Raw genomic sequence first — 24,186 nt, forward strand, 5'->3', positions numbered from 1 at the left:
ATGATTAGGTATCCATATGGATCTTAGACAATAGTTTTATCTTAGGGATGAGCCTGGGCATTACAGACTACCAGGTAGCTGAAATACTGTGTTTGTGTACTTCTAATGCAAAGCTGAAATATTTTAACTCATCAATTTACCACAATTCCAGCTGTGATAGCCTGACCCAGTATTTCACAAGAGCTGACAAAACAGTGTGATTGCAGTTTGAGTCTCCAAGGCTTCGGCCGTGACTCATGTGCTCATGTTAGTTGTTTGAAAGGTTCTTTCATAGCTGTAGAGAAGCAGCACCCATCAACAGTGCCAATTCACAGGGATACTCATTTTCAAGAGACAGGAAAACCCTGTAGTAAATAAAAAGCCATTCAACAGTATATTGTAAAATTGGTATAGTGTTAATATTGTGTATCCCTAATAATAACTCCTTTTTTAACCAGATAGCTGAGGGGAAGCTGTAGTAAATTTGGATAGTGAAGGACAACTGCCTTTTTGAAATGTTTCTCAGAAGAAGGATCAACAGGCTTGGAACAGGCACTGATATGATGTGGGATCTGTCCATTTGTCTGTCTATCTAAGTATTCTCACATTGAGGGCCCTGAAGACTAAGGACTAAAGCCTAACACTATATCTATTCTATGTGCCTTAGCACGTTGCCAGCTTGTAAAATTACATAGTTGTGGTGGAAGGAAGTAATCATAAGAAAAATTACATGCTACTCTTCTGCTCATGCTTTTCTTTCCCCTGCTAACTAATCTTCATAGTGTCATCTATCTGCTATTGCTTTTCTCCATACTCTTATCCAACTTCTCTAAAAGTTGTTTTTCCTACTTTCACTGTTAATTGCAATAATGCATTATGTTCATAACTTTGTCTCAAGACTCTGCCTAACCTAGATTCAAGGACTGATTTTTTTCCTAAACCAGAGAGGTGTTTTCACTGAGTAGGATAGAGAGGAGATTGTTCTAGAGAATGTTCTTGAGTTAGTGCCTCCATTTCTAATTTTTGAGCTTCTTCAACATATTTTTCCAACAATTAGTCTAGTTTTCCACCTTATTTTGCATGTGTCAAGGACAACAGCAGGCAAAAGCCATTTGCAGATTGACTGAATCCTAAGGGAGATGAGTTTAAACCCATTTCATATTTTAGGGATCAGCCTCTTCTCCCAGGTAACTAGTGATAGGACGAGAGGTGATGGCCTAACGTTGCACCAGGAGAAGTTCAGGTTGGATATTAGGGAGAATATTTTCTCAGAAAGAGTGATCAAGCACTGGAATGAGCTGTGCAGGGGGATGGTGGAGTCACTGACCCTGGAGATGTTCAAGAAATGTGTAGATGTGGCTCTGAGGGATGTGGTTAATGAGCTTGGTGGGGATGGATTGGTGATTGGACAAGATGATCTTAGAGGTCTTCGACTTCTCACTTTTGATTGAATAGTTTTATTCTTTTAGCACTTGAGTTGCGTCGTGGGCAAGAACTGCTGCATGCTAGCAGCTTTTAAAAGTCATTTTTCTCAATGTCCTGAGCAAAACTGCTTATTTGCATGTCTGGTATATGTATTGATCTTACAGATTGTGTCCTGCCAGGTGGGTAATAAATGCTCAGCTGTGACAGTTGTGAAAGTCTGTCAGCCAGACCAGCCCTACAGTTATCTCTGGTGGGGGAAGGATTAGGGAGCAGACAAGTAATACTAACCCTTTTAAAAACAATTAAATAATTTATTTTGTATGTAAAAAGGCTATTAAGAGATGAATCCTTCTCCACTTGCCACTAAAATATTTATGGTACTGGAAGCACTGGAATTCTACAGTCAGCAGATGAAGTCTCCAATCCAGGTTGTTATTACTGGGTTTATTAATTTTCGTTAATGATGCACTTATATCCTCTGTGCTTCCAGTTCATTTTCTACTGTCTGCTGCTTTCATGTAAAGTGTTACCTAACAGTGAATGAATTACAAAAATAAGAGATTTTCCCTTTCTGTTTATCTCTGTTTACAGGGTTTTGTTTAAAAAGTTTCTCCAGCCAGCTCAGCTAAAATGAGACCATCAATTCTTCAAAGTGCATGAAAGCCTGACAAAACCTGGCAAAATAAATCCGAGACATTCACCCTCTTGACAAGTTGCCAGAGCCCTCAGGACTCGGGCATCTTTTCTGCCCTTGTTGTCATGTGCAAAACACGAGGATTTACGCTGCGCTAATCCCTCTAATGAGGGCTTCTCCCAACCTCTACATAAGCCCTGCTTAAAGCTGTGGCTGTAGGGCAGGCATTGCAGAGCCAAAACTCTGTCTTTTAAATGGCATTCAAGGCAATTAGAGACCAGGATTAAACAAACACCCGACACCAGCATCCTCAGCAGTGAGTGGGATTATCCCAGCCAGACCAGGTTGTCCCACAAAGGAGATCTCCGTGCTCCACTCACTTGGTACTGGTAGAGAGGCTGCACATAGCAATGGGTGCCCTGAGGTGGCTTTTTTGGGTCACGCTGAGCTACCTGAGCTGCTGTAGCCTTCCCTGGGCAAAGGCACAATTTCCCCGTGTCTGCATGACGGTGGAGGCCATTTGGTCGAAGCGCTGTTGCCCAGCCTTGGGGCCAGATCCAGGCAATGTGTGCGGGTCCCTGCAGGGCAGGGGATGGTGCCAGGGTGTGCAGGTGGACACCCAACCCTGGAGCGGTCCCTACACCCTTCGAAATGTGGATGACCGGGAAAAGTGGCCCCTCAAGTTCTTCAACCAGAGCTGTTGGTGCACAGGTGAGAGGGGGTGTGGGTTGAGGGGATGGGGAAGAACGTATCTGTGAGCATTTCTCTGAAGGACATAAACATCACAGGTGGTGTAAGGCATCAAGAAACCATCAAAGGGACTAGAAAACAGGATGTGGGGAGTGGCTGAAGGTACTGGCATTGTTTAGTCTGGAGAAAAGAAGTCTGAGGGAAGACCTCATCACTCTCTCCAGCTGCCTGAAAGGATGTAGTTGCAGCAAAGGACAGAGTCAATCTCTTTCCTCAGGGCGCAAATGATAGGTTGGGAGGTAATGGCTTCATGTTGCACCAGGGGAAGTTTAGATTGGATATCAGGGAGAATTTCTTCACAGGAAGGGTGCCCAGGGAAATGATGAAGTTACCACCCCTGGAGAGATTTGTGGACATGGCATTTAGGGACATGGCTTAGTGGCAGACTTGGTAGTGTTTGATGATGATGGTCTTGAGAGACTTTTTCAACCTCAGTTATCCTATGACTAAGAGCGCTTTTAATATTATCATTTTCCTAAAAATACGATAATGCTTATTGCTAAGACATGATATTTCTTGTATGGGGGTTCCAGAGCAAGAACTGTAAAGGCATTTTGTCTCATGCAATCTTTTGGGCACTGAAGTTTTCCCCTAGTCCCTCATCACCTTTTTCCACGGAGTTTTGGACAGTTCAGTGCTGTGTTCCAAGCTGATTCCTTGGGTCTACATGACTGTCAAAGAGGCTACTCTGTCTTTTCCCTCTCTATCCTCTTGTTCCACACATGACTTTACATGGGTCTTTGTCTTCATGTTTTGGGAGGCAAAATGGATCAGGAAGCTGATATGTTTGAAGGGTAACCTGGCCCAAAGAACCGTTTTTTTTTTTTCCTAAGACTAGTTCACTAGTACTGGCATCAGGGAAGGAATAGGAAGGAGAGGTCAGTGTAGGCTAAGGAGACAGATACTTATTTGACGTGCAGCCCTCGTTTAAGGAGGGTTAAAATCAACAGGAACCCAGACTCCACTCAGACTCTTTGCAAGGCTGGGAGGGCATGGTGTAGGGAGTCAGGCAAAAGGCATGTCTCTAGAACTGAAGGTGCTTGTTAGATGGATTTCAAAAGCACCTTGGGATTTCTTGTTGGAAATATAAAGTGGTTTGAAGTCCTCAGCATGGGGAAAAATAGCCTACTTTCTTTCAACCTAATTTTTAGAAATAGCAGACCTATTTTGTCTAAAAAGTACCTTGGTTCTCACTATCAAAAAAAAGCTCTAATCAATCTGAGAAAGATATAAGATTTTAGCCCATGAGATTAAATTTAGCAAATCTGTGATGAACTCAAAGCAGACAGGTGGTGGCAGATGACTTACATACCTGCAAAACTAAAGTCAGGCATCACATATAGACACGGACTCTGAGTTAGAAGAGCACTAAAGCATGCTGGCATACACTAATATTTACACAGTTTGAGTAATTAGGGCATGAAAACCTGGGATTAAGGTGGGGAGAAGGGCAGGCAATCATTGGTTTGTTTGTCCAAATAAAAGTAAGCACCAGTATTTAATATTTGCTAGGCTGAGTCTTAGGTGATGTGATTATGATGCTGTGTAGTCTCACTGATGAACAGTATTTTCCATACAGGGATTCTAGATCTTGCAGGAAGTGCTCAGTTTGAGCTATCTGCTAGAAACTTAATAGCTAAAGATAAAAGGATTGATGAAAATTTGGCTGTATGTTGAACAAAAATCTGAGAATAATATCCATCTAGGACTGGCTACTGAACATTTCTGAAAGAAAAAGGGAAAATCCCAAACACAAACCAATACTCATGATTGGTTGGTTGTTGTTTTATTGATTATTTTTATAGTTTTCTCATGTTAATTTAATTTTCATATGGAAAAGAAAAAAAGCATTTCCTTTCAATTTCTTGGCTTTAACAGAAAATATACATTAGTCTTTCCTCCAATGGGGACAAATGCAACAGAATAAGATTAGAAAAGCAGAAAGATCCAGTTTTACTTCCTTTTTTTTTTTTTTTTTTTTTTTTTTAAACAAAGAGTCATGATCATAAAGACAATTGCAAAGCTGTTGTCAGCTGCTTGCTGTTTGTTCCTAACAATGTATTGCTGACAACATCATCTCTAGGAAAAAGCTGTGGTTATGGCATGAATATTGCTGGGAAGTAACAACAAATGTTCAGTTCCTATCTAATTTCAAATTGAATCTATTGTATGTGTTCTGAAATTCATTTAACGGCACCAAAAATTAATTCGGTTTATATAAATTCTTAAACTGAAATGACATAATGACAGTTCCTGACTGTGCTGTAGTGTGTGAAGGTGAATATGATTATTTGTTGTACTCAACGCATATAAGCCGTAAGTGTTGAATTGGGCAAAACATTGACTGTCCTGTTCTAATTAATCCTGAAAATGGACATTTATAGCTAGTTATACAGAAAAGCAGTACGGCAGTAGGATATTAAATTTGGTTTAGAAGAATACTATTTTGGAAGATTTATGAACTAAGTGCTATTTTAAGTTCTAAAGGATGAAACTGTAGTGTATGGGTCTGGTACAGCGTTATAAAAAGCCCCCTACAGAAGTGAAAACATTACTGCAGTCAACAGTGGTTGTTAGTACAGGTCATGATGTTGATGCACTGAGGGATGCATTTTGAACTTCTTATTCAATAGGAAATTCACATGTCATTTCCCTATGGACTGCAATTTTGACTCTGTCTTGTAGTGGTAACACCATGTCTCGTCACTGCTAATGATGCAATTTAGAAAACTGTCACCTTTAGCCTTGTACTGGTTCATGTTCATTAGGACCTGACAAACTTGCATACGGTGTTCTGTCTGTCCTTGTGTGAGCATCTGTGGGACCCGACTGGCACAAATTTTGCAATATTACCACCATTGTTTCTAGTGATACCAAGTGCACGGATATTCAGCTCCGTACACAGTTCCCTGGTCCTAATCCACTGATTCAAGTTGATGAGCTGATTGAGACTGTTCATTTTATGGTATGACAACTGTGCATAGCCATCCAGAATGTGGCTTGTCTTTCATGTCACTGTCACCACTGCTGAAACGCACCACTTACTGCCTAACTGTGCTCATAGCCACTGTTTGGTCTCCATAACCATTCAGCAAGCATTCTTAAATGTCAGTAGATGCCATTTTTCCCTCACGGAGGAATCCAGTGACACCCCTTTGCTTCATACATACTTCCATGTCAAATGCCATTTTGTCAGACTAGCCCTCTGCTACCATCTGTCACACGGCAACAAAATGTAATGGAACATTGGTGAGAAGGTTTAACCTCTACTGTCATACCATCAACATCCACTTCTGATGTCATGGGCCAACAGAATAAAATAGGAGACATTATTTTCAAAGCAGCTCTAACATAACAGGCCCTGTTAGCGTCTGTAGTAAGTACAGATCTTCCATAATCTACTGTTAAAATGTTTGTCTGAAATAATGCAGGAAGAGCTAGAAGAATTAACAATTTGTCTTATATGGTAGGAATCCTGATCCTACCTTTGATACTGAATTATGGTGATTTTTCAAATTTATTGTCTCAGTGGAAGTAACAGTTGTGACAGCTGCTCAGTTTTCAAGGAATTCTAGAATCACTTGGACTGGAAAAGATCTTCAAGATCATCAAGTCCATCTATCAACCTGATGTACTGAGTCGCATGGCTATACTATGTCCTTTAGTGCCATGTCCACACATCTTTTAAATACCTCTAGAATGGAGACTACCATTTTCCCGGGCAGCTTGTTGTTGTGCTTCATGATCCATTCTGTGAAGAAGTTATTCCTGATGCCTTATCTAAACCTCTTGTGGTGGAAATTAAAGCTGTTTCCTTATCCTATCATTTGTAACCTATCGACACTAACACTCTCTTCGATGCAACCTCCTTTCAGTTAGTTGTAGAGAGTGATGAGATGTCCCCTTAGCTTCCTTTTCTTCCAGACTAAACAATGCTAGTTTCCTCAGCTAATCCTCGGGAACAATTGTTTTCTGGTTCCTTCTCCACCTCTTTGCTCTTCTCTGCACGTGCTCCAGTAACTCAATATCCTTCCAGTAGATAGGAGCTCAAAACTGAACACAATATTCAAGGTTCCATCTCACCAGAGCCATGTACAAAGGAACAATAGTTTCCAAAAGAAGGCAGAAAATGGTCAGTTAGGTGGGTTCATTATACCAAAGAAGAGACACTAAGTTGATGAAATTACTAACTTAGAGTTACTCTCATGTTTCCAAAGGCCAACCACATGCTCTAGGGAGAAAAGTCTCTGTGAGCTCCTGCAAATACCAAGGTTAAGAAGGAGCTACAGTGGTGTGTGATAAATAATGTTACCATACACCTACAATGTATATTGTAGGTGTATATATATATATATGTATATGTATAACATATATATATATGTGTATATGTATAACATATATTGAATATTATGTCATAGGAACTGTCATTTTTGCAGTGTCATGCCCATGGATTGACTCAGTGGAAGAAGTAGCATGTACATAGTGCCTTTAGAAACAGCCAGATGCATCCAACTTGACCAGGAAGAGCATCATTACTAACGGTGGGAACAGACACAGAAAAGCTCCTGAGATATGTGATCCTGTCTCCAGATAAAAGACTTAGTAGAAAAGACACTCCAGATTAATTTTTGTTCAGCAACAGTGCAGTTGTCATTCCCAGCAGCAGTGAACATGCAGGGAGTATCTGAACCCAGCTGATCTATTGCCATGATCTATGCCATGATCTATTTACAAGAACAGCCTTCCACACTATATTGTCTGGGAACCCTAAGAGGTGAAAATTACATCAAGTTATCTTTAGGATAGTTTCAGAGAGGTAGTACCCCGAATTGCTACATATTAGTCACCAAAGGCAGAAGACATACAAAAGGGTCTCGGAAGGCTGTCTCTGTCTTCCTGAAAATATCTGTTGTGTGCTACATCCTGATAATATGGATTTACTTCTCCTAATCCCTTAGGGCTATATCACTGAGATCCACCATTGCCAGAGTAGCAGACATTGGAATTAAATTGTAAGAGACTGAGATATACATTTCACAGTGCTATCATGCGAGAAGTCCACAAGATAATGAAGTTTTTGAAGACAGCTATGCATTATATCCACACCACTGGCCCAGTAGAATGTTTTAGAAACAAATACTGGAAAAGTGCTTTGGCTTAAACATAGAAAACCTGCATTTGTCTACTGCAGTCATTCGTATTTGCAAAATGGGAAACACTGCAGACCTCCATCCACTTCTTGCCATTTCAGCTGCTGCATGGTGATAGTTCCATGATCTGGAGATTGTGAAAGAAAATGGAGATTTTGGAAGAAAGATTGTGAAAGAAAATGACAAAAAGCATCTTTTGATTTCATGAAGTATTGTTGTGTGCATTTCTGACAAAAAAATATTGCCAAACAGACATGTGGACATTAAAAATACATCCGACACAATCAACAGAAATAGTGCAGAATGAAATACTTCTTTGCCTGGAGATAGATTCCAGCCTCTTCTAGACTTCAGTCTTCTTTCTTGCACAGTAAAAGCTCATGTCTCATTGAAAAATGTCTGGTAAAGTGGTGGAAAAAAAGACTCCTGAGATTACATTGTAGATATGACTGTAAAGGGAGAAAATCCCACAGAGCACCAACTGGATATAATTAACACCTGTGTGAGGACAACAGGCAAGAAACAATTGGTTCACTTAACTACAGAAACCATGCCTATAGAGAAAAGTTTCTTTTTCATGAAGATGACTCATAATTTCAGGCTTTTGCAAATCTCTTTTCATAGTCTGAAGAGGTGCATAGAGTATACCTAAATATGGCTGTTTAGAGATAAAGGATGCTCACTGAGAGATGACTAGCACAAACCTGGTCTTGCACTAATTTTGTTTCTGTTAGTGCATCACTTCAAGGATGCACACAAACAATTCAATGTGATGCTTATCCAATGCTGCAAGTAGATGAAAGTGTGACTGCTGATCTCAAAAAAGGTTGTTGATAGAATTTGTCATTGGTTAACTCCTACTTTGCCATTCCGCTCTTAGAAAGGATTAAGTTGTAACTTTGGATGTGAGGGACAACAGCTACAACTGCTTGTTTTTTTCTGACATAAGCCATCAGTCCCCTAAAATGACGCAGACCCATAGCTTCCGATTTCTTCTTTGCTTGCTGGATCATGACAATTGAGTCCAGCTGCTCCTACCTGCATTGGGGAGAAATCTAAGCAATATAATTGGAAACAGTCTTTGTTATATGCCACTGGGTTTTGTATGATCCAAAACCTAGTTAAAAATCTTCACCCTCATGGTCCCTAAGATGGACTTGAGCTTCATGATAACTTATTGATCTTCTTGCCTCTGAAGTAACCATAAGCTTTCTGAACCTGCAGTGAAGTTCTCATGACCTTTTGATAGGACTCACAGGAATCTGTCACATATGTTTACAGCTCAACATCCCTTACCCTAGAGCTAGCCACAAGCTATATAGCCTTCTGAGTAACATCCCTTATAATCTTGGCAGTCTTTGAAATTGCTATTAGGCCCTATAGGCCCTGACAATCTAAAATCCTACTTTTGTGTTTTCTATTGTTTTTCTCACAGACTCAAGCCTGTTGCCTAGGGACATCTTGCTCCTCCAGGAGTTCTTCACAAGCCATTTCTCCATTTCTGTATTAACTCCAAGCCCATTTGGATCTGTCTGCGCAGATACGTGTGGGGAGCAGTGAGGTTTTATGGCATTTTGATAGAGAGCTGGTATAGTCATAGAGGAGCATGTATGTGTAGCTGAGGTTGGAGAGAGTTTCAGTGCACTTTTGGAGAACTGAAAAGAGATTCCAGAGGAGCCCTGGTTGTCTCTTCACGCCCTCCTTCCCCCTAGCATCAATGCTCACTGTCCCACACTGATGCTTTGCAGTCTGCACTCCTGTGCATGGGATGGAGGCAGATACGAACTGCCCCCCTCTCCTCCAGCCAAAACAAAGGGAGCTGCAGCAGAGCCATTCTGCTGCTTCTGGCACTTTGCCATGGTGGGTAGAGAGCCACGGAGTCTGTGCTTTGCTTAAATCAAGCTCTATTTCCTTGGGATCTTCCGTTGCTTTAAAGGATCCAAGTTAATAGAGGAGAGCAGAGCTGATTACTTACCTAAGGAGTGATGCCAGTGGGGAATGATGGTGTTGCACTATTTCTCAGGCTCCTGTTTCAGCACTATTTAATTCTTAATATTCCTAAAGTGTGACCAGCAACACCCCCAGTGCCTCTACCGGACTGTGCTAGTTCCTGGATACACTAACAGACATTAGTTTTTCCTAGGCTTTGTCCTTAAGAGAACTGTTGATTGTTTGTTAGTGGACTTTTTTCTGTTTTTTTTTCCTTTTTTTTTTTTTTTTTTTGAGTTTGAGTTTGATCCTGGAATCTGGGAGCACTTGAGAGCCAATCAAGCAAAGCATTTAATCACCTGCTTAACCTGGAGTACTTAGCCCTCTGTTCATCTAGAGGCTTAGACTCCTCACATGCCTGAAGGCTCCATGGAGCTCTTAGCGCCTTGGGGCATCAAGCCCATTATCCAGTGCATTTCCTCCCCAACCAGCTGAGTGATTCTTGGCCCTGACCCTGCTCTGGGATGCAAGCCATCCTTCTAGTTAACCAGCTGGCAGCTGCCAGTCTGTTCAGTTGCTGCCCCTTCCAGAAACTGAAATGTCTGGGGAAAATGAAAGATAATTCGCAGTTCTTCTGCATTTCAATGTTAGTTCTCTTTGATTCATAATTTCATGTCTTCTCTCCCTCTTCATTCAGGCAACTTTGCTGGCTATAACTGCGGTGACTGCAAATTTGGTTGGACTGGCCCTGACTGCAGTGTGAGGAAGCCACCAGTTGTCAGGAAAAACATCCATTCCTTGACAGCAGAGGAGAGAGAGCAGTTCCTCGATGCTCTAGACCGTGCAAAGGCTACCATCCACCCAGACTATGTGATTGCAACTCAGCACTGGACGAGTTTGCTTGGCCCCACCGGAACGGAACCACAAATTGCCAACTGTAGCATTTATAATTACTTTGTTTGGCTTCACTACTACTCTGTCAGAGACACACTCCTAGGTTAGTGCTTTTCTTGTCCAATGGGCTTTGCTAGTAAATGAAAGGGTGAAAAGTGTCATTGCTGAACAATGGGAAGTACGCTTACCACAGCTGCATTACTACAGCAAGCAGTGGAGCCCAGCAGAAGGTCTGTGCAGTAAAACAGTTGGTGCTGATGAGCCAACAGTTTACAGCTGAGGGTGGTTCAGACTTGCTTTGGGCCTGCTGTTGTCTGGTCCCAATGAATGAATGCTCCAATGCACTCTGATGCCCCTTCTGTCTGACAGGGAAGCAGCTCACAGGTTCTAAGATAACTCCAGCCGGTGAATCAAAGTGTGGTCAGTCAATGACCCATTTCAGAAGCACATTCCCAGTCCAGAATAAGCATAGATGCAGCAGCAGTGGGAAGGGTGCTCTGCAGTAGTGAAGGTGGAGACTTGGGGACTGGCATGCTGTTGCTTTCTCTGTTTTTCAGCAAGTCACTAAGGGTGGGATTTACCTGACCAGCTACGGTAAGCTTTTAAAACCAAATCAGATTAGAGGTTTAGGTATCTATCTCTGTGCTTTCTCCCAGATCAGAATTCCTAGTCCTTGTGGCTCTTCTAGACTGAAGTACCTATGCCAGCATAATTTAACAAAGCCCACCTTTCACAGGAAGAGGCAGCAGTGTGGCTTTTCGACCCACCAGCCCTACATACAGGCTGTGGAGTTTAGCCACGTGAGTGAGACAGCTGGTGAAATTTGCCCACATCTATGTCCTTGCTAGAGGGCATTTGTTACCCCACAGTGGATTTTCTCCACTTTTCCCTTCTAGCACTGTCCCATTTTATAAGACTGAATGGAGTAGAATCATAGGATCATAGAAAAAGGAAAAGACTTTAAAGATCATCAAGTCCAACCACAACCTAACCATACTACCCTAACTCTAATAACCCTCCGCTAAATCATGTCCCTGAGCACCACATCCAAATGGTTTTTAAACACATCCAGGGCTGGTGACTCAACCACCTCCCTTGGAAGCCTATTTCAATGCTTAACAACTCTTTCTGTATGGAAGTTTTTCCTGATATCCAACCTAAATTTACTGTGGCACAACTTGAGGCCATACTGAGTACTCTCTAGTCTAGCCAGAGCAAAGATCTAGAATGAGAAAAACTGGATTCCTCCTGAAATTTAGCATGAGACTTAATTCTAAAGGCTTAGCTAGCCTTTATGTTCTGCTCAGCAAGTAATATTTTCACACAAAAGGCATTACAGATGCTTTTGTGCTTTCTTTCACATAGAGCTAAAATATGTTGCATCAAGTAGCATTTTTTGTTAAGGTAAGAATTTATTTGGAAAAATGGAAAAGATGGTGGGATCAGGAGGCTAAGAAAAGGTGGATCTAATTTGTCATTACACTTTTTGAAAAAAATGCACCCTGGTTTCATTGAGGATAGTTGAAACTGTGGGGGCAGCTCTTTTGCTAAACTTCTCAAGGCCAGTAAGGGAAGCATTGATCAGGACTTCAGTTATCCAAAATGCACAGCAGCCAAAATGAAAACTACCAAATTTCCCCTCACCAGGTTCCTGCTTCACGTCCTTATGAATTGCTGGAAAAAACCCTCATCACTTCACCTTTTTTCTTCAAAATCTTCTCTAGTGGGAACCAACCCTGAAGAGAAACAACAAGCAGGATTTGATGAAAAGTGGTGAAGGATACGTTGAATTACTATTGGCAGACTATGGAAAGTGTTGATGCTCTCTTGATAGATAAGCTGTGAAAGTCCTGCTGCTGAACATGAGAGCAAGCTAATATTTCCAACAGTAAGACTGTTTAAAAAAAAACACCCCGAAAGCAGTTTAAATGAGAAGAAATGTTCACAATACCATTCTTGTCCCCTGTAAGCATTGCAGCCTTTGATCTGTGCACTCTTTCCAAAGGAGCAGAGCTGAAGGTTCTCATTTAACTCAGCTACAGGCAACAGAAGAAGGTGTTCTCTTTATTTCTAGCTTCACTTGGTGCTGAAGTGCTTATTTTATCTTCTTTTGTAGGGCCTGGCCGCCCCTTCACAGCTATTGATTTCTCCCATCAAGGACCTGCCTTTGTAACTTGGCACAGGTACCATTTGCTGTTGCTGGAAAGAGACCTGCAGGTTAGCTAAACAGCCGCTTTCTTTTCTCACACAACTTCTCTCTTTTGCTACACATTTTTGTTGCTTCAGCCAAGGGTGTTATTTCCTTGGACTGATTCTTATACAAACTGTCAAGAGTATTTGCTCACGGATCCTTTTTTATGTAAAGGAAAATGATTGCTTTCAAGATATTGAGGACTGAACTGTTTCTTACTGTAAGCAGTGATATGAATGCTACTGTCAAGGTTTTTCTTCTTCATAATGTAGAACAGAAGATGTGAATTAGGAATGTTCATTAATGAAAACAAAATAAACATAAAACACCCACCTATGTAAAACCTGTGGATAGCATCTGCTGGAAAGCAGACAACAAGCAAGAAAGCCACATCAAGGATTTCCCTCTTCAAATATGATGTTATATATTTATTAATTTCATATATTTAGATGTAGGTATTTTTACTGCTCAGTCTCTGAGTTGGTACAAAAGCTAACATGGCCAAAAAGAGGGCAATCCAACAGCAGTTTAACTATTCACAGCATATTTTCTGGGTCTGACTTAACACCCCAATGTTTTGAAAGTGTTGGAGCAGCACTGTGAAGTGTGTGTAGTTACCTTCAAGTGAAAAGCAGAATGCGAAATACCCAGTGGCATCACCTGCAGGAATCGCTTTCTTTCTCTTTCCTTTGAAGGTGATCCTCCATTAATGCATTTCTGTCCATTGCAGAGACTGATAGGCAATGAGTCCTTTGCGCTTCCTTACTGGGACTTTGCTACAGGTAGAAACACATGTGATGTGTGCACAGACCAGCTCTTTGGAGCACCGCGGCCAGATGACCCGGGGCTGATCAGCCTGAACTCCAGATTCTCCCAGTGGCAAATAGTTTGCAACAGGTATGGAAATATCTAGGGAAAGCCTGCATACTGACCGAATCTTGTTTTGGCATTATAGAAAATTAAATCTTTTTTGTTTCACTGGGTGAGATCTTAACTCTGATATGTTTAGTGCTGTTTTGGAACTATAGAAATCATGGAACACTCTGAAACTTTGAAATGCCTCAAATCCGTGATAAAGCATGTGGAAAGATGTGATAGTGACATCTAGCATGGCTCTACAAAAGACAAATCCTACCTGATAAATTTGACAGCCTTCTAAAATAGGGTTAAAGTGTTTGTCAGTAAGGAAAGAGCAACTGTCCGGATGAGAAGCTGCAAGATACGGTTTAGTAGCTTGTAGTAGCAGTGGTAACGAGAACACGATTGGACTAGATGATCTTATAGGTCGTTTCCGACCTCGTGATTCTGTGATTCTATGATTCTATGAACTGATGTCACCTACTGGGACTTGTGCAAAGCGTATGACACTGTCCCACACGACATCCTTCCCTCTAAAATGAAGAGACATAAATTTGATGGATGAACCACTTGGTGGATAAGGAATTGACTGAATGTCCACATTCAAAGTATTGTGGTCAATGGCTCAATGTTCAGGTGGAGACCAGTGATGAGTGGTGTTCCTCATTGGTCTGTACTGGGAGCAGTAGTGTTCAGCATCTTTTTTTTTGGCAACATGGGCAGTGGAATTGAGTGAATCCTCAACAGGCTTTCATATTACACCACACTGGAGGGAAGGGATGCCATCCAGACGGATTTGGACAGGCTTGAGAGGTGGGCCTGTGTGAACCTCACAAAGTTCAACATGGCTGAGTACAAGGTCCTGCACCTGGATTGAGGCAATCCTAAGCATAAGTACAGGCTGGGCAATGATAGAGAGCAGTTCTGCAGAGGAGGACTTGGAGGTGTCGGTTGATGAAAAACCAAACATGAGCTTGCAATGTGCACTTGCAGCCCCAAAAAACCAAACATATGATTGGCTGCATCAAAAGAAGTTTAACCAGCAGGTCAGGGGAGTGATTGTCCCCTTCTTCTCTTGTGAGACCTTGCAGTACTTGCAGTACTGCATTCAGCTGGGACCCGCAGTTTAAGAAGGATGAGGAGCTGTTGAATTGGGTCTAGAGGTAGGCCACAAGGATGATCAGAAGGCTGGAGCACCTCTTCTGTGAAGAACGGGTTGAGAGGACTGAAGTTGTCCAACCTGGAGAAGAGAAGGCCTTCCAACGGCCTTCCATATCTGAAGGAGGCCTACAGGAAAGAAGAGGAAGAACACTTTATCAGTGAGTGTAGTGATAGGACAGGGGTAACAGTTTTAAACTAAAAGAGAGTATGTTTAGAGTAGATACTAGGAAGAAATTCTTCACTGTGTTGGTGATGAGGCACTGAAACACATAGCCCAGAGAAGCTGAGGATGCCCCATCCTTTGAAGTGTTCAAGACCAGAGTGGATAGGGCTTTGGGCAACCTGATCTAGTGGGAGGTGTTCCTGCCCATGGCAGGAGATTGGAACTTGATGATCTTTAGTGTTCCTTCCAACCCAAAACACTCTGTTATTCTGTAATTCTATGACTGACTTCAAAGTAGCTGAGAGATCACACAGAAGACAACATAGAGAGAATTACATTCTTGCTGTCAGCTGTCTGTAGGCATATATTGATTTGGTTAAATGCAGGGCTTTGATGATGGGTTCATGTACAGTACTGGGGCAGAATAGCATAAGATGCTGCCAGTTATAATGCTCATATCACACCCTGTCAGATCTGGGGCAGCATGCCGTCAGCCAGATGAAGGTACTTGGGGCTCTAGGCTTTTCAGGAAAGAGTCTCTTTCTATGGACACCTAAAGTGCTACTTGAAATTCTGCCTTTAGGCACCAATTGACTTTTTCTTTAAGATAGATTTTTTTTTTCTTGATTACTGAAATGACTAAACTCTTGTCAAGGTTAAACAGCAGAGGGCTTTTGTTTATTTCAGGAATTTTTGAAAATGCCATTTCATTTTACACTGAATAGCAAAGTTTTTTTTCTTGAGTGTTTCACTGTCTTTCTCCTCTTCCTTCTCTCTTTCCTTCCCTGAATGAAGAGGCTTGGCCTTTAGTAACTAGTAGGCAACATCTGCAACAGTTCCTGAAAAATGCAATACATTGCTATCTCTTTTCTTCTAAAAGAGTGAAGGATGGAAAGTGAAAACTTACTTTCTGTCATACTTTTATTTTCTTTAGCTCATCCCACAGAGGGACTTTCCTGCTTTTTTTGTCTTTCTAAGAGTGAAAAACTATCCTTGCTCAGATTCTCTTAAACTGTCTGTCAAAAACTGTTCTTAGGAGGAGAGGAGGTATGAAGGGAATTTCACTTGGTTTTTCTGAAATGTTCCCTCTGCAGAAGATGAGCCTAGATACCTTCACCAGAGTCTAAGTCAGTGGAAGCCATGGCATGGGAGCAGTTCAGCAATAACTTCAGCTTCTAGTCTGTGGGAACTGCACCTTCTTATGGGATGCTTGTCACGAAGATCTGCTCTCTCACACCTATAGCCAGGGCCCGAGAACCCCATTCTGGCTAAGGCAGGCAGGGCTCTCTGTGTCCCTGTGTCCCAGCCCCTGCTCCAGCAGCACCACCCAGACCAGGGTGCCCAGGCCCATGGCCAGGTGGCTTCTGGAGAGCTCCAGGGAGGAGACCTTTGGGCAGTCTGTTCTTCTTTTATGCTATAGCAAAAAAAAAAAAAAAAGAACAAACAGGCTTCAACCCTTTCTGTGCTATTTTTTGTTTCATGCTCAGCTTGGATGATTACAACCGCCTGGTGACACTGTGCAATGGGAGTGATGAAGGACTGCTCCAACGAAGGCCACCGAGGGGCTCGGGTGAACAGCTGCCCACTGTGGAGGACGTCAGGAGATGCCTTTCCCTGCATGAGTTCGACAGCCCTCCGTTTTTCCGCAATTCTAGTTTCAGCTTCAGGTTTGTCCTAGAGCTAGCTCAATCATGGATATTTTTTATTTGTGCGTTTCTCAGCAGTATGTGGTTACTTAATGCTGCTTTTACCTGTCCACAGGAATGCGCTGGAAGGCTTCAATACACCAGAGGGAGCCCTGAACTCGCCAATGCTGAACCTCCATAATTTGGCTCACTCTTTTCTGAATGGAACCAGTGTTCTCCCTCACGCAGCTGCCAATGATCCCATCTTTGTGGTATGGCTTTTTCCTCCAGCATGAGTGCAAATGGCTGCATCTCCGAGGCAGATGTCTCACCAGAAATTAGCAGAAATAGAAGAGAATTCCCTAGAAACAAACTCTTTAATTACAAAAGAACAACTCTTTCCTTGAACTCTGTCACACTTGTGTGGTGGGCAAATAAAGATGGAAAAAAAAATACAGGATGATTTGTAAAACATAGAATGAGTTTCTAGGAGGAAGTGCTGCCTGTCAGACTGCCCCTGAATCCTTTTATTAGGTGGTATCTGAAGTTAATGTCTTTTACCAGATGATTTTACAGCAACAAGAAAATACTGAAAATTGGGTTAATTATTTTAGAGCAGTGGACTGAGAAGTTTGTTTCTTTGTCTCAAACTTCAGAAGCTAAAAAGAATCACATTTAATATCAAGATCTCTTGAGGAATAGAAGTGATTTCATTGGTGCATAAGTACATTGCTGCACTGCAGTAAGCAGCACGAACAGCAAAGTGCAATAAAAAGCCATCAGCTGACTCTGCTGCATATCTTCCCCGCCTAATGAATCATGCTGATTTTGTCTTCCTCTTTGTTAAATTAAACCACAGTGATTATACAGAGAAACTGTAAAACAGATCATTACTTTCTTACCTTTATTTTAAGATTGCAAACTTTTGATTGAGAAATTAGCCAGAATACTTATGTTCTCCAGTTTGTTTCCTTAAAAATTCTTGAATTCCTCTGTGAATTCTTTTTTATATTATCAAATCTTTAATTTACCGTACTACAATTTTATACGCAGGATTATCCATGAAATACTTTCAAAGTTTTTTCCATGGTGATAAATGAAAAGCATAAGTACACTAGAAATTAATCTGGACAGTCCCAGAGTGTTGTCTGAACCCCTACATAAGCCTTGTAATTTTAGCATCCTCACCGATCCCTTGTGTGGTTGGCTCAAGACCTGTGCTGAACTAAGGAACTGCTTTAAATGCTTTTGAACTCAGAAAGAGCCTAATAAACATGCGTGCCCATATATCAATTTGCAGGTTCTTCACTCCTTTACTGATGCCATATTTGATGAGTGGATTAAGCGGTTTCATCCCCCTGACAATGCCTGGCCTGAGAAGCTGGCTCCTATCGGTCACAACAGACTGTACAACATGGTCCCTTTTTTCCCTCCTGTAACCAATGATCAACTCTTCCAAACTGCGGAGCAGCTTGGCTACACCTATGCCATTGACCTACCAGGTATGTCTCAGAGACCAAGAAATGAGACAGCTCGACTTTTCAATGACATAGACATTTGGAACATAAGGCCCTGTTCCCAAAAGCATGGGTCTATTCACCTGGTCACTACCAATCCCATAGCATAGCTTAGGCGGTTGTAACTCATCAGGTAAACTGTGATAGCTGCAAAAATGTCTACACTTAGTTTGCTTCTGCTCTGCAGAAGAATGCATGAACATGAAGTCCTCTGGCACTGAGAATGGTGGGGCTAAGGAACCTTTGATTTTAGCTCCTCTTCCCAGGACTAGTGATGCCTGTTACAAAATGCTTTAATCTGTCAGAGGTCAGGCACTCTGCCAGGGAGCTGGTTTCTTGACATTTGTTTTGCACGCAGCCCTGGATCATACTGTCCCATGAAACACATTAGAGATGTACTCTGTTAAAATTTGAATGCCCTGGAGAGATATCTCTAGGTGCTTTGTATTATAAACCCCCAATTTTAACGATTTTCCTTGCCTGTATGACTAAGGGTTTTTCTGCTCGTTTGAAATTACCTTTGACACAAATTAGACAAAAGAACATCCCCTAGACCCTCCAACCAAAGTCTTTATGCACAAAATCAATGAATTTGGAAGACAAGATACAAATATTTGTAGAAGGCACAAGCGTAAGAAATGTATGAAAACCATGCTTCAACTGCTTTACTAAAGATTAAATCTGAGCAGTTTCTTTCTCCATATCTGTATTCCTTTGAGAGGCAGTTGGTGCTTATCTAACCTCTGCGGACAGAATTTTCTTCTAAGTGCTTTCCATGTATCTGTGGTTTTAATCTGTGGAAACAGTTAAAAGGTCTACAGATTGTGATGGATCAAAACCCCTCTCCTCAAGCTGCGTTCATGCAGGGGAACCCTGATTTATGGAGGCATGCTGGTTGCCTTGGAAGTGCTTTTCTCAGAGACATTTCTAGAATTTCCCCTGAAAATGGAAACTTCTTTTACAGAGATTCAGTTTTCCTCCTCCTGGGTCACTGTCCCTGCTTCTGCTTTGGAACTGCTGCCAGCCCTTTGCCATAACTTAGCTAGAGAGGAACAAAGGCAATTTACTATTCTGCTGCTTCTTAACTCCTGCCTAAATAAATTATTAGCTCTCCATGAAGCAGTATTCCTGTCCCTGTATGGATAGTTAGAGAATAATGGTTTTTACATTAAATCCCCCCTCTTTTAACTACGTGTATAACTTGCAAATTCTTCTTTACCTAACCAAGTTATAAATTAACATATGTAGTGCATTCCCGGCTCTTATTCGAGAGACAGCAGTAAACAACATTGGGAATTTACTTCATTAAAGAATGATTGTTTTCAACACTTTTTTGGCAGAGAAAGCACATGGGGCACACAATGTTTAGTTGCTTTTATAGTCAGTGTGGCATCTACTCAAACACTCTGGAGTTAAGCCTTAATATCGAAACATCCTCTGAATACCTTAAATCCCACCGAGAATTTTTTTTGTGAATATTTATTCAAACATTATTGGTACAGCCTCAACATCTGTAGTATTTTTCAGAATAGGACAACAGGCAATTGCTGCTGCTGAAAGCATAAAGGAAAAGACAAAATAAAGTCATTCAATCAAGTGGAGCTGAGATGAAGTCTTTTATACAGGATTGTTGTAAGAGTGGACAGTATTATCTCAGAAGAGAGTATTTAGTATTTAGTATTTAGAAGTGGTTTGAAAGCAGAGATTATGATCTGGAGCTGGCCAGCAGAACTGTGCTAAGCAGTGTTTTCTGTTAAAAACTTGCAGTGGACTGCACTTTGGTCTATTTAAAAAATAATAATAATAAAAAAGAATGTTTTCCACTGATCAGAATATCTTGAAACAGCTATATAGAAATATCCCTCTAGGAAAAATCGCTTAAATCATTCATAATTTTGGCCAAATTAAATAAGACCATAGCTTAACGTTAATCTTTCCCATTCCCAACACCTTCATTTGTTTGAAAGACTGGAGCTTAAATTCAGCCATAGATTTCTCAGGCAGGAAATGTCTCTGGTGGCGGTGTGTTGGTTACGCAGTGCATTACCACTTTCCACTGTGGCCCTTGGTTCTCTTAGATACACAAGCAATAGCAATGAGCAGGCTGTGGGAAATTTGCTTCCTTCCACATGATTTGAGAAATGAAATCACCGTCTGTCTTCACTTCAAATATTTTATGTTTCCAGGTTCTCTTGAAGAAAGCCAAGCGTGGGCTGCCATGGTTGGATCTACAATTGGAGGAACGCTGATAGCTTTGGCTGTGCTTGTTCTGCTGCTTGTACTTTTCCAGCACCAAAGGCAGAGAAAAGGTTTTGAACCACTGATGAATGTGAAATTTAACTCCAAAAAGTACATGGAAGAGGCCTAGCGCCTTGGCTTTGTTCCCTTGCTCATTCTGCTGAGAAGTTACCTTGATTGATTTATTCAAATCTGAGCAGAGTTTAGCCAACCTTATCACACACACCTTTGGCAGCTGACTACATTGTTCTCTTCCAGTTTTTCCAGTTATCTTGTGAATTGTGATATATGAAGTCTCTGGGTACATATGTGCAAGGCCCAAGAGAGACCAGAGTTTTCTCATTACCAAACATTATCTATAGTGTGTGACACTTAAAAGTCATCAAATCTCTATAGAGTTAAATCAAGACAGTTAAGAATCAAAATAGAAGAAGAGCATCTTGAATTAGTGAGATATTTTTTTCAGCTCAATTTGGTTTTGATTTCATTTAGCAGCCCTGTGATGTGCTGAAAGTTTTAAACTCTCTATATACATTTGAATAGTGTATTATCTTATGGTTATCAATAAATGTTCTAAAGAATGTAGTTCATTTGCAGGGGTTTAAAAATGTTGTGTGCAATGTGGCAAAATACTGTGGGAACCCCATGGTTTTGTTCCAGAAGCACAATCATATCATTTCATAGAATCAGAATCATAGAATGGTCTGGGTTGAAAAGGACAACAACAATCATCTAGTTTCAACCCCCCTGCTATGTGCAGGGTCACCAACCAGCAGAGCAGGCTGCCCAGAGCCACATCCAGCCTGGCCTTGAATGCCTCCAGGGATGGGGCATCCACAACCTCCTTGGGCAACCTGTTCCAGCGCATCACCACCCTCTGCGTGAAAAACTTCCTCCTAATATCTAACCTAAACCACCCCTGTCTCAGTTTAGAACCATTCCCCTTGTCCTATTGCTATCCATTTCATATGATTCCATATTTTGTTTCTGATCCAGCTAATGTTTGTAGTTGGTAAGCATCCAGACTCAAATTCTCCTAAAATTTGTTTAGAAGGAGGAGTTCCCTTACAGCTAGATAGAGACTTGTGGTTTTAATCCTGTATTAGGAACCTGTAACAGAAGCTGAAAATGGTGCTTATCCATCTCTATTTTAGCTCTTCTACACTGTAAAGACCTAAATACTTTCAAAAATCTGGGATGCAGAACTCAAGGTAACAAATGGAGATAGCCTCTGGTAACTGGGCCTGCAGAGAAGGGACTGAGTATGGAACTCCCTAAACTCCCATTTTAAAGATTTCTTTATAAATGTCTCCTATATTTCTTTATTAAACACAGGTTTGGATCACATTTGGGTGGCCTTCCTATGTTTTTTACAAAACAACTGAAATCCTGAACAGATTGTGTCAGATTTGGTGTGTGATGCATTGTATTAACAGCATGCTCTGATTTTCTGTTTTCTATAGAATGTAATACTTGAGTCTAATAAAAATACTGCTTTGGTCGCCTTGAATAAAAAATCCAGTTAATAATGATTTCTATGAGAGTTCTTCGAGGCCTCATTTTAATAATAATTGCACAGTTGAAGCGAGTTGTACAAAGAGCACGGCCTGCCCTCTGGCGGCTTACTGGGAAATTACCTGGAGACAGGAGAACGCTGGTATAGTCCAGATGGAACAGCATGCAGAGTCATGTCTTTGGTGAAAGGAAGAAGCAAAGGTAAAATTCATGTAAAATGCTTAAAAAAAAAAAAAAAAAAGTTGAGCACGCAAAAAGGATGGAGGAAATCCTGTAGTGAGCCTGATTTAAAGGTTGGTTTAATATTTGTTACTGTTCCATCGATACTAAAATGTAGAAAATACGTTTTGTGAACAATGTGAACAATGTGAACAAATATCTTCTCCTTCAATCTGTCATTGTGTAAGTTGTACTGAAGCTGTTCTGGCAGGATGGAGAGAGTCTCTTCTGTCCCATGAAAGGAGATGAAATCTCCCATAGACTCCTCAACTGAGCGAACAATCCTGAAAACACATGACATCCAGTGTCCAGAGTTCAGGATACCCGGGGGTTTTTGCAAAGCTTAACCTCAGCTCATGGGGCTGGCTTGGTTGGGGCGCTGAGGTGGTGCTGGCTGGAGTGTCCCACCCTGCCTTCACATCCCCAGCACTGCTAGGGCGTGGACACCAAAATGGGGACAAGGAGGGATCCAGCTGATGAGCATCGCTGTTGCCGATGGCCTACCTCTGCATGTTGCTTCTTCCTCTCATGTTCATAACTGAGCAACCCCCAGCCTTGCCTAATAAAGGACAAGCACTTCCACCTCTGTGGTCACTTTCTGCAGGTGGCAGAATGGAGATGAACTCTGGAATGTCTTCAAGCTGAGGTGGGTGCATACATCACTTCCCACCCACCTTCCTCTCCACCTTTCAAGATAACCCCTGCTGAACTGGGGCTTACTTCTGACAAATGGCTCTGGATCACACAGGATTATATGTAACATGCAGCTGCAATGTTTAAGTTCCAGAGAGGGAGAATTACTCAAAAACATCCCTTTCACAGCCATTGTATTATCTAGACCTGTGCAGCTTCCAGCTCTGCATGCTAGGCTTTTGAGTGGATTATCCTTCTGAGAAGTGGAATTCTCTCTAGTCAATAGCTAATTGCTCTCTCAGTTGACTGTGTAGGTTCTGTGGGCAGCTAATGCCTTGCTCTGAATCACCAGTGGGTCAGGTGTCTAATTCTTCAGCTCTGCTGTAAGCTGGCGGTGGCCACATCATCTTCGTCAGGCGTAGCCTGTGCTTTCGTGCAAAAGCTTATCATGAAAATTCTCTGAAGGAATTAGTGAGAGCTTAAGCCTTGTTGCTGGCTGTTCAGCTGATTGTTCAAAGAGGAATTTGCTCTGATTCTGCCCCTGATCTAGGAAAGAAGCAATGTAAAGCAACTGCATCTCATCTATCTATTACTATCACTGTAAAATTGTAAGTTGCAATGCTTTTACTGACCTTCTATTAACTGCTTACTTTACTTTGCTTTTGAGAGAGATTTTTTGTACCTGTGGGAAGAAAAAAAGAAAGAAGTGAGGAGATTCCAAAGCCATCAGCTAAACTTAATAGTGAGGATACACACAGAACTTACCATGTAGACTGCTGACAACTAGTAAGTCTGAAGTACCTCCTTGACTTTTTATGCAGTGGATGCAGCCTGTTAAGTCCCCTCCACACCACTGTGTGGTTATAGTTGGGTTATGAACAAGGTGGATTCTATGATCCTGCTCTACTTCAGTGCTCCTGCAGCTAAGATACAGCTCAGTATCTGTAAGGTATCCATTTTCCAGATTTCTTTGCTAAAATTAGCTTTCTAAGACCTAAGTGGACAGAAGAAGTGGTACCAACGCTGGCCATCTTTATATACTCCAGCTACCTCTTTTGGGGCCTTTTCCATGGAAGAGCATGAACATCAAAAGCTACCTCTGCACTGTCTTGCAGAGTAAGCCCACGTATAAGCTATTGTATAGATCCAAAATCACACTCTGATACTTGCAGGGGAGCCTCCAAAGAAGAAACATGAGAAGAAAGCGTGACCATCAACCTACCACTTAATAGCTCTCCAGATATTTGCCTAACAGCAGTACCTGCAGGTCTGATTGATATAGAATCACAGAATTGTTTGAGTTGG

At 41.5% G+C, this 24,186-nt stretch overlaps 1 protein-coding gene across 1 annotated transcript; it reads left to right on the top strand.

The window, feature by feature from the left end:
• The first annotated feature begins 2,035 nt into the window (after positions 1-2,035).
• DCT (dopachrome tautomerase) lies at positions 2,036-21,792 on the top strand. The gene is made up of 8 exons (XM_019612411.2): positions 2,036-2,749; positions 10,565-10,864; positions 12,878-12,978; positions 13,683-13,849; positions 16,622-16,801; positions 16,896-17,031; positions 18,060-18,261; positions 20,463-21,792. Exons 1-8 carry the CDS (start codon positions 2,449-2,451, stop codon positions 20,642-20,644), a joined length of 1,569 nt encoding a protein of 522 aa, XP_019467956.2. The 5' UTR covers positions 2,036-2,448; the 3' UTR covers positions 20,645-21,792.
• Positions 21,793-24,186: the final 2,394 nt, after the last annotated feature.

The sequence above is a fragment of the Meleagris gallopavo genome, chromosome 1, assembly GCF_905368555.1.
Source record: "Meleagris gallopavo chromosome 1, MGAL_WU_HG_1.1, whole genome shotgun sequence".
Lineage (NCBI taxonomy): Eukaryota > Metazoa > Chordata > Aves > Galliformes > Phasianidae > Meleagris > Meleagris gallopavo.

Coding starts and splice junctions, on each gene's coding strand:
- DCT (XM_019612411.2), top strand. CDS start 2,449: ATGGGTGCCCTGAGGTGGCTTTTTTGGGTCACGCTGAGCTACCTGAGC. Junction 12,979..13,682: donor TGCTGGAAAGAGACCTGCAG/GTTAGCTAAACA, acceptor TGTCCATTGCAG/AGACTGATAGGCAATGAGTC. Junction 17,032..18,059: donor CCAATGATCCCATCTTTGTG/GTATGGCTTTTT, acceptor ATCAATTTGCAG/GTTCTTCACTCCTTTACTGA.